Genomic DNA, 17,234 nt, shown 5'->3' on the forward strand with positions numbered 1-17,234 from the left:
AAAAAAATAAATTCAAATTGGTATTACATCTAATATAAGTGATAGTATATGGTGTGTTTGTCTATGATATGCAACATCAATTTATAATACGAAATTTGAATAGGGTCGTGCTTTATATGGTATGCTTGAATACTATTTATTATAGGGGTTATATATCGTTAAATTACTATAATGATTTTAAAATTTAGCTTTTATAATATCGACATATTTTGAACTCATAATTTATGTTTAATAATATCGATGATTTGGGGGGATTTATATTTAATTTTTCAGAAAGTAGAAGTCATTTGTGTAAATAATATTGATGTTTTTGATAAATGTATGTGTAATTATTTAAAAAGTAGTGATAATTTATGTAAATAAACCATAAATTTTGGAGTGAAAATGGAATTAATCCAAATATTTACGCTCCAATATTAATTAAATAAGTGGCATGAAATCTCCGCTTTGACATTCTCTATTTTCTTAAAATAGCAAGTGACCCACCATTTTTTTATCTTTATTATACCATACCATATAATAATTGATATTGACTTATTTACTATTTAGTCTTTAAGTTTTGTTCTTTCTAGTTTCAATTTTTCCCTCAAATTTTCTTTTTTATTTCTATTTTAATTTATTATTTTTAATATAATATTTGAATTGTTTGATATTTAAGTACATAAAAATGTGATCCTAAAATTGTGATGGGCATTCAACACTTGCTATTTGCCACATAAAAATAAAACTATTTTTTCTATTATTATTATTATTATTATTATTTAGAGTACTTTAGAATCATTATATTAAAAGGAAATCCAAGCTGGAATGACATGGCGATGTACGGTTCAAATTGTGCCTTATTTTATTATTATTATCATCATAACTATTCATTTAAATTACTTATATATATACTATATATGTTAATATATTCAAATTATACATTAAAATTGTGATTGAGATTTCACATAATTATGAGTACTTCCAGTTATTTGAAAATTTATATATACCCATTGATTTTAACAGTTATCTAACAACTAGCTCAATCCGTTAGTTTCTGTTAGTTTTTCATCTAGTTTTTGGTGAATCAACTTGTGGAAGATAATTTAGTTTTACTTATTTTTTAATTTTTTATGAACTAATTGAGTAACTTTTTTTTACAAATTTTCAAAATTTTCCACCGACCTCCTTCAATTTTTTATTTTTTTAGAAAAAATACATAAAGGGCAAAGTTGACAATTTCAAACTTCTATCCAATTACTAAAAGAATATTAATAATTTTTACAAACAACGATGAGTATTCGTAATTATGACAAATTTTAAAAAAAATTATCATAATCACACAAATAAGTGTATGCGCATACACATGCAACTTACTTTATTTTACTATTTATATCTGAGTAATATATATTGTATTTTATTTGTATGGATCTTCACACCGTCTTTTCTTATGATTTGAAAAATCATATGGATCTATTCATTCCATTAGTTAAAATTCATAATATTTAATGATATATAATAAAAATAGAAAAATAAAATATTCTCGTACATTTCGCGCACTATATATCTATTTAACGAAAATAATATATGGAGTTTAAATCTATACATATGTTCCACTTACTTTCGGACTTTTCGAATTATTTTACTATTTAAATTATAATTTATGCTGTAATATTTTAGAGATGTCACGAGTTGGATGTTTTTATAATTTTATATAAATATTTAATTTGATGAAATTATTTTACAAAATCATGTCCGTGAATCATAACCTTATAATTCAAATATTCTTAAAAATACCATATAATAAACAAAACTATATATATATATGTAGTCACTTAATTCCAATTAATTCCTAAATTTTAATTATCAACAATGAATGTATGCCATTATTAATATTAATTATATAATTAATAAATAATATTCAAACATATCAACATTCATCCATGGGATGCGAACTCATAACTTCGCGTAATTAAATTAGATTTTATTGACATACAAAATTATACATTTTTATATATAAAAAATTATAAAATAAAGAATTCAAACTCAATCAGTCTTGAATTGGGACTCAACAAGATTGACCAAGAACTCAATAAAGACTCCTATTCCTTTCCTTCCCTGCCAGCATATTAAAAAATATTATTTCTTTTGACAGCCCTTATGAAAATAATGCGAAAATATTCCATCTTTTTTTGGTTTTTCTGGAGAAAAATGAGTAAAAATTGAGAAGTAATGCATATTTTTCAGTGCCCAGTTTCAGTAATGATTCATTGCTTCGTTTTCATCGATCAAAAGGGCAGTCTTTGATTCGTATATATGCATACGCAATAGGAAGGGATACAGATTTAGAATTCATATATTTTGTTTTGATTTTTAAGAATAAATGTCTGAATTGGTGGCTCGAACTGGTCGGCTGCAGCAGCGTTACGAGAATGGTTACCGTCTCATTGCTGGGTATTGTTCGTTCTCTCGTTTTGTGTTGATGTATTTATATCTTTGTTTGTGCATTATATATATAAATACGTGCATGCTTATTTGTCGACGGCGTTTGGTTGCATGAGGGATTTTGTTCTGCGTTTCCAATTGGGATGATGTGGGGATGCGGGAGTTGGTGTTCTGTTGTGCTTTTGGAGTTTTACTGGGTGAACGAATTGGGTTTTTTGTTTGATCGAGGAAATGTGGATTTTGGGTTTGGGATTTTGTTCATTGGATTGTCTAGGTAATTTTGGCTGCTGGGTTTTGTTTAATTAGGAGAGAAGTGAGGGAAATTGTGGAAGCAATGTTGTGTTATGTGAATTAATTTTTCTACAAGTTTATTTAAGTTGTTTTTATTGAAAATGTTGCATAAGAAATTCATGTAAATCAGAACCTGGGATCCCTGTTTCATTTTTATATATTGGTGTTTTTGCAGTAAGTGAATCTCTCTCATATTCTGTTGGCAATTATATGGTACTTGATCTTTACATTTATGGACATGAATTGTATTTGCAAACCTTTTCTCTTTGATTTAGGCTATTTATGGTCTCGTGCAATTAGGGTTCTGTTTTATTTGCATAGGGAAAAAATACATAATGTTAGAGGAAAACTTCCAAGTCCTTTTTGAACGTAAGACTCGGTCAAAGCTGTTTCATCAGCCAGGTTACCAGCCAAATACATCTCTTAGTAACGTCTGGTTATGTGTGAGTGCATTGAGAAAGAAGAACTTAGGAGATGGATTTGAGGATGATATTGGTAGTTGAGATGTATCTTGTTGTGTTCTGGGAGATGAAGTTTTCGGGTAGGTGTTAGTGGTGTCACATCAATAGTATGAAAATATTTTTAATAAACATGTAATGATTAGATAGTGTGTGTGTGTGTGTTTCTTATAATTGGTGCTTATACATATATATAATTGGATCACAGGGTTTGGAAAGAGGAGAGAAAGATAGTGTAAACCTGGTCTGGAGGATGTTTCCAGGAAAGTCCTTGCCAAATACATTTTTGGTTTGGGAGAAAAAATTGTCCTCCCAAACAGTTCCCAAATGTTGCCAAGATATATTAATGTGATATATTTAGCATGTAGTTTATGTGAAGCAAAAAGATTTTTTATGGTCCTTTCGACCTAAGAAACTTACCATCTCCCTCTTATGTTTTTATCGTTCATTTCTTTTTCAACTAAACTTGATAGGAAAATGAATGGAAAAACTCGTGTGCATGAAGAGTAGTTTCAAAGCTCGACACAGTAAGCTGTTAGTGATACCATCAGGTGCAACTGAGTTGTTCCTATACATTATCTTAGAGTGTAGTTACATTGGTAAGTCTTTTAGCATGGGAGTAAAATGTCCCAACTGTTGACAAGAACTCAGATTAACTATCCCAAACAGCTGAAATTCTTGTGATATGCTTGTATCTTTGCTGTTTCTTTGATAAGAATAACATTGATCCATCTTCTTGTGCTTGTTTGACTTTCTTTATGAACAAGTATACTTGTAAGCCTGTGAAGCAAATGGATTAACATTCACAAATTTTCTCTGCATCTAAGTTGATGCTGAACTGAAGCGGGGAGAAGGCAAAATATTCTTTAGGTTTTTCTTGAGGCGCTATTCTGACTCTTGACCTTTGATTTTCCTTGGCCTGAGAAGTTAATTAGGGTATGCATGTACTGTTTTATATTCTGACATGGTAGAGTCATTTCCAGGTGTATTCCCTTCAGATATAGGAATGCGGAAGAAGATGGTGATGGCAACTCTGAGAAGATAGTTGAAGTACTAATGATTAACTCCACCAGTGGACCTGGTCTTCTGTTTCCAAAGGTGAGAATTTTGGACATATGCATCTGTAAGTCATTGGAAGTAGATTGTGTAAAGCATTTTTCAGTACATCTTTCTCCTTACGTGGGTTGCAATGTATTAATTTTGCTGATAAGATCATATAAGGCTCATTGTTACCATCAATGGGATTATATATGATTAATGGCCCAATTTATGTAGAGAGACAAAAATTGCATACAGATAAATTGTTCCAATAGCATCGTCTTCTCAACTTTTTGTTTGCCTGCATAGAAGTTAAATGTGCTGGCAGATTTCTATATGGTCTTGGCTTTTTATTGTTGCTTCAAGGTTCATATTTTATCTGACACTGAGTTGTTGGGATGCAGCGAGATAACTTAGTCTCACTGAACTCAATTGGCATACGAGAAAAACTTTATCTCCCTCCTTGTCAACTTCAATTGGGTTTCTGTGTTTTTTCAGATTATCATTATTCTAATTTGGAAAATATGATCAGAACAATGTTTCAAGGTTAATACTTGACATCAAGTTCTACATAGTTGTTTTGCTTTCTCTTGTGTGGAAGCAAGCATTGAGATCCTTTTGGGCAGACATTGACAGATATACATACATATTTGGAAGCTGTTCTTTACTGGTCCCTCTGTTCAACCTAAATGTTGCTTTTGCTATTGTTGCGCATTTGCGTTCTAGTTTCCTCCATTTTTAAAAGGTACTGCCTGTTCATTCTATCACAGACTACCCTCAAATTGGAGCAACTATGCTTATCATGTAGCACTGATTCTAAAAAATTCAATAGTAGTAAAACAAGCCGTTTTAACACTCTGCTTCCTTCTTTGAAACCTTCTTTAGTGCTTTAATTCTTATATATATCGTCTCCTAAGGAACTCTCAGGTTCATATCAGTTTTGCAAACCCTTTGGTCAGAATTACTATGGTAAGGAAACAATAATGATTCTATATCTTATTATTGTGAATGGTACCACGTCTTTTCAACCTTTGACTATCTCGTTCCAGGAACAAGTTCTTCTCACTGGAAGTAGTTGGCTTACATGACTCTTGATTTATTATATTATATCTTAGACATCAGATAGTGCACTCAAGAGTTTGGGAATAAGTTATAAATTTTGATTGGGCATTTTCATTGATTTTTTGGTTTTGCTTTTTCTGGAATACCTCAGTATGCATGGGTGTATAATTATATTATAATTAGCACAGGTCATAAGTGGTGCAATATTATGAGTTGTACCCCAATTATATGATTGAAAAAATCTCAAGTGATAAGATTTCTTTGCTTGTCTCACCTAATTTTGGGAGAAAAGAAAACCTTTCATCTTGTTGATGATTCGTCAGCTGTATTCACGAGGGGTCAAACAAGAGAAAGAAACGAAGTAAACTATTTATAGATATTTGAATATGTTTCCTATCCTAACCATGGTAGTCAATGGCGCGCGCCTTCTCTATGGCGTCACTGCCCAGGCGCGCCATGGAGAAGTCAGCCTGGGTTTTGGCTGGGCTGCCCAGGCCCGTGAGTTAAAACAAAATATTAGATTAATTAACCCTAAATATAAAAAAAATTAGGGTTTATAAAAGGAATTTTAGCAAATTAAGAAGTTTGCATGCATGGGTAACTTTCATTCTTGAGTCTTATTTATTCAGTTTTCTCTTCTTCCTCTTTCAAGGCATCTTCTTTTTAATTCTTCTCTTTTTCTTCCTTCTATAGCATCTGCCGCTGCTGTTCACCGGTATGACTTTTTTTCTAAATTTATAAGTGTAAATTTTTGGTCTAATTATGCCGATTGAATCTTTGAAATTGATGTGATTTTATTAATCTTTGAGTGTTTTAGTTGGTCTGTTAGTGTTTTCTTTTTGGGATGATTAATTACAATATTTTGTTGTATGTTTATGTCTATATTTATTGTAGATTGATAGCATACATTGCCACTATTTATATTTATACATTAATCTAATCAAAATAGTACTAATTATATAAATATATAGATTATTTCTTATATTTGAGCCATCCTTCGAAAAGGCGCGCGCCATGGCTCCAGGAGCCCTTGGCGCAATTGTGTGCCGTGCGCCGTGCGCCACTGACTACTATGATCCTAACTTAGTTCTTAAATTCTGGGCAACAAACAATAACAGCTGCCAGGTACATTGGTCCAGGCTCACATTGAAGTGCAAACTCTTCAGAAGCTACTGAATAATGTTGGGTTAGCCCAATTTGGTTATGTGCTTGGTTATATGTTTGTATTAACTTATACTAATCTAGGTATCCATTATAAATTTGTTTGATGACCCATGAAAATGTTTTTGTTTATTTGATTTTTACATTAGATGATCTATAATGTGGCCGCCGTGTTGATGGCCCTGAAAACAAACTTCAGTTGGCTATCCAGACGTATGCATTTTCTTTTATTGTACAGAAATGACGTATTATTATTGTGTGCTTGTTGAAGTTCAGACTTCCCACATTATTGATGGAAAAGAATGCAAATAATATTTTGCCTCAGTGTCCTGAAACAATGCTTAAATTAGATAGCATCCTCGATGAATCTTCGGATCCTACATTTGTCTATATGGGCTGCAGCCTGGAAGCTTAAAACATAAATGGATTCACATGTTGCTTATGTAATTTTGATTATGATGCTTATATGAGTGCATAATCGAAAATTATTGTCCCTGACACCCCGACTATACATGCTCCTTCTTCCCCTAGGGTGGGTGGGAGAATGATGAAACTGCAGAGGAGGCAGCAGTTAGGGAAGCCATGGAAGAGGCTGGAGTTCGAGGGGATTTAGTGGTAAAACATCTACTTATATCCATTTTTTCTTGGTTATACATTGCTTCGATAACTGTGTCGAGTCTGTCCTGATGCAAGTGACTTTTTGTGCCTTGATCGAACAGCATTCTGCATTCAAATATTAACCACCAAATCCCCGCCCCGCGGGGGGGTTAATCCTTATGTATAGATTTCTGGATTTAAAAACAAGCAAACAGGTGAAAGAATAGCACATTTCCCCAGACACAATTGTCTTATTGATTGACAAATTTCTTGAATTGATCTTATTGTGCCCTAAACACTAGATCACTTTGTTTGCTGTGATGAAAGCCCAAATGATTATCTGGAAGGATAAAAAAAAGTTCTATTATTAGCTAGTCACTGAAAATTCATGTTTAGGTAGATGATTTAAGATATAAAAATTCTAGGGCACTTTCAAAGTTGACTGTTTGAAATAGTCATATATGTTTTCCCATAATAGCCTTAAAAAGTTCTTTCAAGAGTCCTTCAGTCATTTTTGTATTAGTTTAATAATTAAGGAACGAAATGGTCTTCCCAACCAAAACATAAAAAAGAGGTCCAAATTGGTCTTTGTTGTTATGTCATAGCTCCTGGGTTGGATTCTTTGTCCAACAGCTTTTCAATCTCATACCTATCGGTTCCCTCATCATGGAGCTTCACCAATCTAAAAGAACATTTGATTAGTGTAGAAATAATATATCTCGAAGCATATTATCTAAACTGAACATGTCCAAAGAATACAATCCATTTAAATACTTTATCCTACATAGGTCAAAGACTTCTTGGCCCAGTTCGACAATTACTCCACCGGCATAAAGCATCTTCTGTTTAATAGATTATTATACAAGTGGGTAATTTCTTTTATGAGGGACCTCTTTTAGCTTTCTATTTTCTTTTAGTTTCTCTTTTCTTATTTGAAGTGGCTGCTTATTTGGGTGAATGTAGCATATTAGCTTTCACCTTGGAGATTCGTAACCAAAAGAGAGGACTGTGATGATCCAGACCTTTGTAAACATAAGAAGAATGATAGGTTTCATTTGTTGTGTGTTGCTAGTGCTGTCTTCTGGACACGGATAGCATATCATATCTTAAATTCATCATTTGATCCTTCACTTCTTTCTGTACTTTTCAGCATTTCCTTGGATGTTATCCTTTCAAGAGCAAAACGCTCCAGGACGAATACAGCCCAGAAGGTTTGTGTAGAGCCGCTATGTATGCTTTGCACGTGAAGGAAGAGCTCGATTCGTGGCCTGAAAAAAGCCGCCGGGAGAGAAGTTGGCTAACAGTTCCTGAAGCCATCGAAAGTTGCAGACATGCATGGATGCGGGATGCTCTTGAAAAAGGTTTCTCAAATTGGTATGCTGATGGTATGATCCCCACATTGCAAAGAAAGGGTTTCCCCAATTCGTCATCCAATCAGCATTGAAATTCTTTATAGAACCTCTAGCTTATATGGTACCATGTCAAGATGATTCTATGACTTGTTTGATTTAGTCCTTACATTTCCTTTGGAGGACTAGGAAGTGAGTAAGATGCAAATAGTGGTGGTGTTATTAGGTGCTTAAAATGTTGTTTCGTGACACCTTTCTGGGTTCTTTAAGCTTTTGTCTCTTGCTCTGTCTCAAAAGAGAAGGAAGAAGAACCAGAGGCGCAATCTTGCAAAACAAAAATGTATTGCAAAGGAAATCAAGAAGGGTGAAAAATTTGCCTTTCTTCATCACATCATTTTTGACAATTTCATGTGGACTTGGATTAATACATTGGTAGTGAGTAGGTTCTAAAGTTCGTTATTTTCTTGAATTATGAAATATTGTACATAAGTGTCAATATTGTGTAAAATTAATCAGTACAACAACTTTAGTTGACTACAAAACCTTAAAAAGTGGATCTTTGGGACCAAAAGTGATATTTTACCGTTGACCAACATGGACCATACCAGCTGACTAACGGCACGTGATGTGTCACGTGCCGTTTCCGTCAGTTTTTAACGGTGTGGGACTAAAAGTGTTAAAAAATTAGGGTTTTTGGACTACAAGTGTTGAGCACCTAAAGTGCGAGATCAAAAGTGAGAATGGCCCTATTTAGTGGGACCAAAAGTGAAATTTTTTGCCCTACGAAATGTTAAGACTGTAAGATCACTCATTATAGTAATGACTTCATCATGGTGTATACACAATATTCTCTGGAAGCAATGGTTAACAATTGGAGAAGCAGATCTGGGAGCTGCATCTTATTGTGCTTGTACAAGTAAAATAATTAACCAAAAACACGCCTCCTAAACGTCTCATTCAACAAGCAAGAAATGAACATTTCAAGTCAGAATTAACCAAAAAATTTGCATTCCTTGTGGTTCTTACAGTCCAAACATCATTTTCAACTGCGTACCGAGAAAATAACAAAATAACTAATGATACCTAGAACACATTGAGAAACAATAGAATGTGAGATCTAAACAAATACTCAACAGTTTCTGCAGTGATAAAGAACTCTTACCTTCCTATCCATCAGCCATACAAAATTCTTGAGGTAATGGAAGGCTACAAGCAGCCCACCAGCCACCATTTTTCATTTTTTACACAATATACAGATGTGATAAGATGACACTACTGATAGGTTCAAACTAATGTTCATGCTTAACACGTGCCTTTAATATTCCAGGAAGCGGGGGGGATGTCGGAGGTCTACCTGAAATGCTTGACCTTGAAGGATGAGGTATTTGAGGTTGGTACACATTGGCCATGCTGGAGCTCTCCCCTGCATTCTTAGCAGGGTTGTTCGCCACACCATCAATTTGTGGTTTTTCACAAAATTTCATTGCCTTGAATCGTGTAGCTCAAAAGGAGTGCTGCAAATGAGACAAAATAAATTGATCGTGTTAGAAAAAAACAAAAGAAACTTGTTCCAATGCTGATACTTTCTTTCTGATATCACATACTCAGTTGGTGAAGTACACTTAATTAGTACACTTGGATCATTCCCTTACCTATTGAAATCAAAATGCACCAGCTGCATATCTTCTGATATTTCCACCTCTACTGTGGCATGAGGACGAGTCTACAGTATCAAAGACACATCAATGAGAAGAGTATGAGGATTAATTTCATAAGCATATATAGAGGAAGTGCAAACACCAATCATCATAAAGTTTTCAAAAGAACACGAACACAATAATGAACTTAGTACAGACTCCTAGCATAGTTTCCTGAAAAGATTCCCCACTACAAGCACTAAATTGCAGCTAGGTCAAGCTTAGGTCTCAAAATGCTAGAACAACATTTAAAATTTAAATCAACAAGATCAAATAATTCCTTTTTTTTCCTTGGACATCAACTTGAATTTAATTCCTCTTAACCTAATAGGAAAGGATCAGGGTTATTGTTCAAGCCATGCCCTTATAAATAACACTAATAACTGATTGATCTTTATGATTTTGTTTGTTCATTTATCAACTATATGGTCTTAGTCGAATACGTGCTCATAAAGATGACAAGACATAGCAATATCTGTTAGTTTGTTCACGTAGATGATAAGTATAATACAGCAATGTAATTTCATGTCGTGGAAATCTTAGTCCTTATATAAATTGGGAAGCTTCCATGCTTTCAAACGTCAAATCTCAACTTGGTTCTATTTTCTTGTTTTGTTAGTCAAGGGAACTCTTTTGTAACCTGTAAATCACGTACTCATACACTTTATCATGTGTGATCATGGTTTTGATTCATATTTCAAACCCCATACTGACAATTGTCACACTTACCAAGAGAGGAGCTGATCATGAATGTAAAAGTTCTATTTTGCAGCAAGAAGCAAAGGGTAGAAGGAGATTCATACATGTAAAAAGCATTAACTTTGGCAGCTCTTATTTGAAAATATTGCGAGAAGTGTACCTGAACCAAAATAAAAGGCAATGCAACTCCACCACTTGGGGCATTTCCTGAGCCATATAGTTGCTCGTTGCGCTTTATGAGGTTTTGGAGACCGACGTACTGCAGCAAAACATACGGCAGAAAGGTTAATCTGTTAGCTGAGTTACTATGACTGATAAACCTAGTTAGGAGCACATTGGGGGACCAACTTCCTGCCAAAATCAGAAATGCAGAATGTCCTCTCAAGAGTTCTTACTTGTTCTTCCAGCTCTTCCAGATAAGCTGCTTTCTTTTCAATGCGACTTTGAAGTCCAAGGCGTTCAGTCTGCAATCATTATATATATATATATATAAACCAAGACTGAATTAAGTAATGTAGGTCACCAACATTGACACATCAAGATACTTTCTATGTGATAGAAATAAAAATATATGAAGAAAGAAGAAACCATAGTAAAAGGGAGGTACAGAAATCTAACCTTTAGTTCTTCAATGTCATTCACACTAGTCCGAGGTAGACCCTTCCACTGTATTTCCTTCTTATCTTTAGAAATTATATCCATTGCCATTAGCACGTTCAGGGCATCATATACCCTCCGACGTATATTTTTCTCATCATATTGTTGCTGTCATATAAATTTGACAATCAAAATTATTGCTCGAATGCTAGGTTTCACAACTACTAACCATGCATTAGTATGATAACTGAAACTGCAATGAACCTGGTCTGGAGATGCAAGACTATTGTTAGGATCAGCAAATTCAGCAACAAGTTCATCAGCCACCTGGAAAGACATAATACATGTCAGATTTTAAATGATAGGTGTTAATTAGTGAAACTGGTACTAATAATGACTCCACTCCAATTATACAATACGGGGCACTGGAATTGGTACTAGGATGAGAAATGCGAAAGTAGTCAAGTGTCAAATGACTCAATTGTTCATGATATGTCACAGAATGGATGCATCATCTACATACAGGGAATGACCAAAAACTTCCACAATCCCTTCAATCCCCTTCCCCGCAACAACATACAAAAAGGAAAAGAAGGATAATGAAGCACGCACCATGTTTCAGGCAAACAGGAAAATAAAAGATGGTACTTCACAAAAAAGAATAAATAAATAAATAAGAAAAATGAAGTGACACAACATTATACTTTGGCAATCTAACCTCATTATATGTAGTTCTTCCTTTGCTTTCCACTTTCTCGCACACTATCCAGAAGAAGAAGAAAAAGTTAATCACTAAGTAACTAATCTAAAGGCACTACACTCGAGAGAAAAAAATTGCTTTTGTATCCTCGAACATCTAACCAAACTGAGTAATAGGCCTCTGGAGTTTAGAAAATTAAGCTAACCTTCCCCAGAGTTCAAGAGTACCCTACTAGAGAGTCCTTTTCTAAAGACCACGCATTCAAGATGTAACAATTTTTCTATACGGAGCTGCACAGAAACCATTTACAATATTTATACTAAATTACACAGTTCCTGCAACCCAATTTGCCAACAAAACACTGGCTACACCCCCATGTTAACTTTTCTTCATCTAATTTTTGTGCTCAAGAAAAGAAGAGGTTATCTGTGTCTCCTAATATAATTCAGGTTACAAAGACATCTCAAGAGAGGTCTGCTTAGAGATTTGATCAAATCTCAGCATATAATTAGCCTAGAGACTATCTCAAGAGCTTATACCTTAAACAGAAAATTGCTAAGACTTTCTTCTCAGAAAAGAACCAAAACAAGGAGAGATAAGAAACAAAAACCTTTCATGCTAAACTGACGAAGACCTCGACCACTCTTATCACCTCCAACTGCACGCTGGCCTCTCTTCTTCTTCCTGTTTCTGTTTAGATTATTATAAATCTATAATCAATTCAATTGCAGAGGAAGATGAAGAAACTTTCCATAGACAAGATTATACTTTGCACTCAGAACCTGTATCATTAAAAATAAAAGATGCACATGCATTACAATTACTTTTAGCTATCAAAGTATGAAGTTGTTGGTCGAACGAGACGTCTACTGACTACCAATGTCAACCATAAAATATCATAGCTCCTTTTAACATAATTTAGATGTTACAAATTAAATTATTGATGAAGTCATAGTAATACCACAACTCAACCAAGTGCACCTTCAACATACCAATAAGTCGGTTTAACAATGTATTATTCATATTACATGGAATTCACAACATGAACCTCCATTCATCTATACCTTGGAAATTATCTCTGTTAACCCTGAAATTGTTCTTTGTTAACCCATGATCTATAATATCAAGTTCCAATTTCCTCAGCTGTCATTGTTCACCTATATCCATCAGGTTTTAACAATGTCTTCCTTTTACTATGACTTGAACTTTAACAACTCGATCACATGAAGCCATCGGACTTAACAATCCCATCAAAAATCCAATGCGACCAACATAATTCAAGTGATTCTACAACCCATGATATTCTCTGTGGAACTTCAGTGATCAACAAATAGAACAAAACAAAAGTATTGATAGGAAAGAATCAGAAGGCTCACCCAGCAGTCCCTTGTGATCCTGCATCATCCCCGTGGATATCAAGATTGTTCAACCGGAGGAATGTGCTGTCACTGGCTGTAGCTGCCATTGCAGCCTCACTCCGACTGGAAGGGGATCCCACACTACCACTTGTCGACATAGATTGACCAGAAACAGTGGTACCCCATGACCTGGTGGCTCCTCCTCCACCTCCACTACCACCACTTTTAGAAATTGTTGATGGGTTCTTATCCCTATCTGCTTGATTACTATTATTATTACTACTATGATTCACCATTTCCTCGTAAAACCATAAAACTTTAAGAGAGACCCAAAAACAACTCACAAGTTCAGAGAATTGCAGCAATATCTGTGAAAACTAAAATCTTGTGAATTCAAGATAACCTAGACCAGGATTGAGCAAAATAAACTCTGGGTTTCAAAAGGAGTACTCTATAAGCACAGGATTTGCCAAAAGAATCACAAAAAGGGGAAACCTTGCAGATTCTAATAGATACCCAGTAAAAATATGGAGCAGGATGAGTGACCCAATACACAAATTCCCATCAAAAAAAGATTTCACCCCCACACCACACCAAGAACTCAACACAAACGAATATCATGAAAAATCCCAGGTCAAACCAATCCCAAAAGAAGAAAATTCTATAGTAGAAAATTCAGATTGCCCGGAGTAAAAAACCAGAAATTAATGGGATTCACAAATTACATTTGCGAAAACTGTAACTAGTATAGCAACCACAAGGGCATATGAGCTTTCAATACAGTATTCCAATGCTATTAACGATAATTTCCCTTTAATTAATCTTAAAAAAAAAAAAAACCCAGATTAAAAAAAAAAAAAAGGCTTGTAATGCTCAGTTTCTTGTATTAATGGCAAAGCGAACGGAGAGGGAAAAGATGGGTCAACGGCGTTTAGGAGAAACCTGCAAATAGAGTGCGGTAAGAAACTGTGTTGAGAGAAGTATCAGAAAGGAGGGAAACAAAACACCCCCAATTCTCAAGAAGGGGTTTTGATTGGTTGATTAAAGTGACTATTATGGCCAAAAATTGCAATAATCTTTTGTTCTTTGTATGGTATGTGAGAAAATTCAAGTCAACCTTTTATAATAAATCTTATTATTATGATAATCCATATTTTTATATATAATATAATAAATATTTAAAAGAATAATTCTTTTATTTATTTGTAAGTTTATCTTTTTCATATTCAGCACATGCTATATGTAACATATTATTCACAATTTGATGTTGAAATATTTGTCATGCTTGATATAAATTATTTAATTTTTAATTGCGTATATAGATAATATATTGTATTTTATTCAAAAAATAATAATTATGAACAGTCAAAAAATGTTGATGATTTTTTTGAAAAATATAAATTAGTCCACATTTCAATTCCAAATTATGGTCTAAAGTAAATTTTTTGTTTTGGGTCAACTTACCTTTTCAAGTTTGAGAAATTTGCACTTTACCATATATGATCGACTTTTTGCTAATTGTTTTGCTGAAAAAATATCAAATGTTGTGCATGTATGAAAAATATCACATCACATAATCCTTAAATATCACATGTGCATTGTATGTGATCTTTTTTTATCAGAAAACTTAGTAAAAAAATAGTTATAAGTAGCAAATTACAAAATTTCATAAAGTGGAGATGGTAAGTTGACATACAAAAAACAGTTTAGATACCAAAGTATAAAAACGATCATAATTTGGATGGCAACTACTTGCCTCGCAGGGATTGGAAATGTTAATCGTAGCATTGCCGCTTTCTTATTTCCTTTTAGACTTTTGTAAAGCAATGGCCGCTGTCTCGTTGCCTTTGCGTCCCATTAAAGGGTTCGATCCCAGGATCATTTGGATTCCCGCATATGCCTCCCACTGTCGCCTTTATCCCAATTGGGTGGTTTTTCGTTTACAATCCTTACTTTCCTAGGGATCTTACAAAGGTGATCTCGACCATCACTTAAGGCCATTGTTTTATGAATATAAATAAAGATGACATTGGATCATCTTATACTAGATACGGTGGTACGCAACGCATGCGCACATAATTTTTAGTAATACCTTTTATTTTATTTAAACTCATAATTTGTTCCTTTATATTGAAAATTTGTCATTGTCTTACAACCTAACATACAAAAACTGTCTGGTCACTATTTTTAATGCATTAAAAATTGACACTTTTTACAATATATGTTATATATCGATAATGATTATTATAATACATGCAGAACAAATACTAACATGTTATTTCAATTTCAGTTAACAATAAGCTTAAACAAAATATTTTTGAATACATGTTATTGCATGGAATTAAATTTTCTAAAGGAACTTGATTGAGTGATTAATGCAACATGAGTTAGAAGTCGAAGGGTATTTTTTATATTAAAATAATTTGGTGTAGTGTTATCAAAACTACAGCTTTGAGCGGGATAAATGCATTTTTGGTCCTCAAATATAGTCACTAATGTGATTTTAATCCTCAAACAATTTAAGATTATAATTTTGATCCTCAAACTTTAACTTTTTTGTCACTTTTAGTCCTTCCATTATGAATAGATTAAGACATGATGAGTGGCATTATTGGATACTTTCTGAACTAATTTTGCAATGAAGTTATATAATCATTTGACAGATCTTTCCACAAAAGAGGTTGCACCAAACATGACAAGACAAAATATTAAACAAGTGATTCCAGCTCATGTTAGTGCATCTTGTCAATTTACGTTTCTATCCCTGCTCGTCTCAAATATTATTTTGAGTAATAAAATGAAATTCTATATAAATGGAAGATTATTTATTAAGAAAAATCATGTAAATTTTTTGTTTCTTGATATATTTTTTTTTTCTTTTCGTAATTTGTGGCTCTTCTTATGATCAGAGTGTTCTTTTTTTCTTGGATTTAAATGTAAAATGGGAGTTGGGGCAAAAAGGACAAAATGGTAATTGTCATGGGAGAAGCTTTTGATGTGTCAGCTTTCGTGGTAGGCGGCGGCGGAGAAAAGGAAAGATACTATGAGGGTAAAATAGACTTTGTCCCGGAATTATTTGTTACGTGATATTTACTTTTTTAATTAATAAATATAATATTTATTTTTTGATTGGATAAAAATATTCTTTCTATTTTGAATAATTATATTATTTTAAATATTAAATTATTTTTTAATTAATATTTTTAATAAGTGAAGAATCTCCATTAAAAGTGGAGTATAAAATAATATATATAGTAGATACACAATAAATAAAATATAACGAACAATTTACATATGCTTTTTAAAAGAAATTGATATATATATGTTTAGTCAAAAGTTAAATATTTTCCGAAAAATGAATAAATATATTTTATCATATTTTTAAAGAAAATATGTTAAAAATTTGATCTTTAATTATTATTTTTATCTAAAAGAATAAATAGTTAATAACTCAATTTTATCACCAAATTAATAAAATCTTTTCATAAATTTTTTTTGTGTATTTATTTACTCATTTATTAGTTAACTTTGAGTTTGCAAAAAAAATAATGTTTGAACTTTTTAACTCACTAATTATATTTTACTTTATTACAAATAAAAAATATTTTTAATTAAATTTAAAAAATTATTAAAGAAAAGAAATTTTTTAAACTATATATATAATAAGTGCAATATTGTAAAAAATTCTCGAGGTGATAATTGTTACATGCTAAATAATTTAGAGGGGCAAAGTTTATTTTTACCCTTGCCATTATTGTGGTCAAGCAAATCTCTTAAATAGGCAAAAGCCCCCACAAAATATT

General features: G+C 32.9%; 2 protein-coding genes across 3 annotated transcripts; one reads left to right on the forward strand and one right to left on the reverse strand.

Moving 5' to 3' along the window:
* LOC105162677 (nudix hydrolase 16, mitochondrial) lies at positions 2,096-8,784 on the forward strand. Of its 2 annotated transcripts, XM_011080765.2 has the most exons (4): positions 2,101-2,433; positions 4,157-4,271; positions 6,966-7,049; positions 8,182-8,784. In XM_011080765.2, the coding sequence occupies exons 1-4, from the start codon at positions 2,363-2,365 to the stop codon at positions 8,473-8,475; spliced, it is 564 nt and encodes a 187-aa protein (XP_011079067.1). In that variant the 5' UTR covers positions 2,101-2,362; the 3' UTR covers positions 8,476-8,784. The 2 variants fall into 2 exon arrangements, with proteins under 2 accessions (XP_020549325.1, XP_011079067.1); XM_020693666.1 differs by lacking the exon at positions 6,966-7,049 and having other exon boundaries at positions 2,096-2,433.
* LOC105162678 (transcription factor-like protein DPB) lies at positions 9,353-14,264 on the reverse strand. Its single transcript, XM_011080766.2, is given in 10 exon segments — positions 9,353-9,872; positions 9,875-9,894; positions 10,033-10,103; positions 10,937-11,035; positions 11,172-11,240; positions 11,395-11,541; positions 11,638-11,700; positions 12,092-12,135; positions 12,684-12,763; positions 13,450-14,264. Coding segments are annotated over 10 exon segments (1,074 nt in total). The 5' UTR covers positions 13,728-14,264; the 3' UTR covers positions 9,353-9,669.

The sequence above is a fragment of the Sesamum indicum genome, linkage group LG5, assembly GCF_000512975.1.
Source record: "Sesamum indicum cultivar Zhongzhi No. 13 linkage group LG5, S_indicum_v1.0, whole genome shotgun sequence".
Lineage (NCBI taxonomy): Eukaryota > Viridiplantae > Streptophyta > Magnoliopsida > Lamiales > Pedaliaceae > Sesamum > Sesamum indicum.

Excerpts from the sequence above, each read along its gene's own strand:
- LOC105162677 (XM_011080765.2), top strand. The coding sequence starts at position 2,363 with ATGTCTGAATTGGTGGCTCGAACTGGTCGGCTGCAGCAGCGTTACGAG. Across the intron at positions 4,272-6,965 it reads CTGGTCTTCTGTTTCCAAAG|GGTGGGTGGGAGAATGATGA; the intron begins GTGAGAATTTTG and ends TTCTTCCCCTAG. Across the intron at positions 7,050-8,181 it reads GAGTTCGAGGGGATTTAGTG|CATTTCCTTGGATGTTATCC; the intron begins GTAAAACATCTA and ends TGTACTTTTCAG.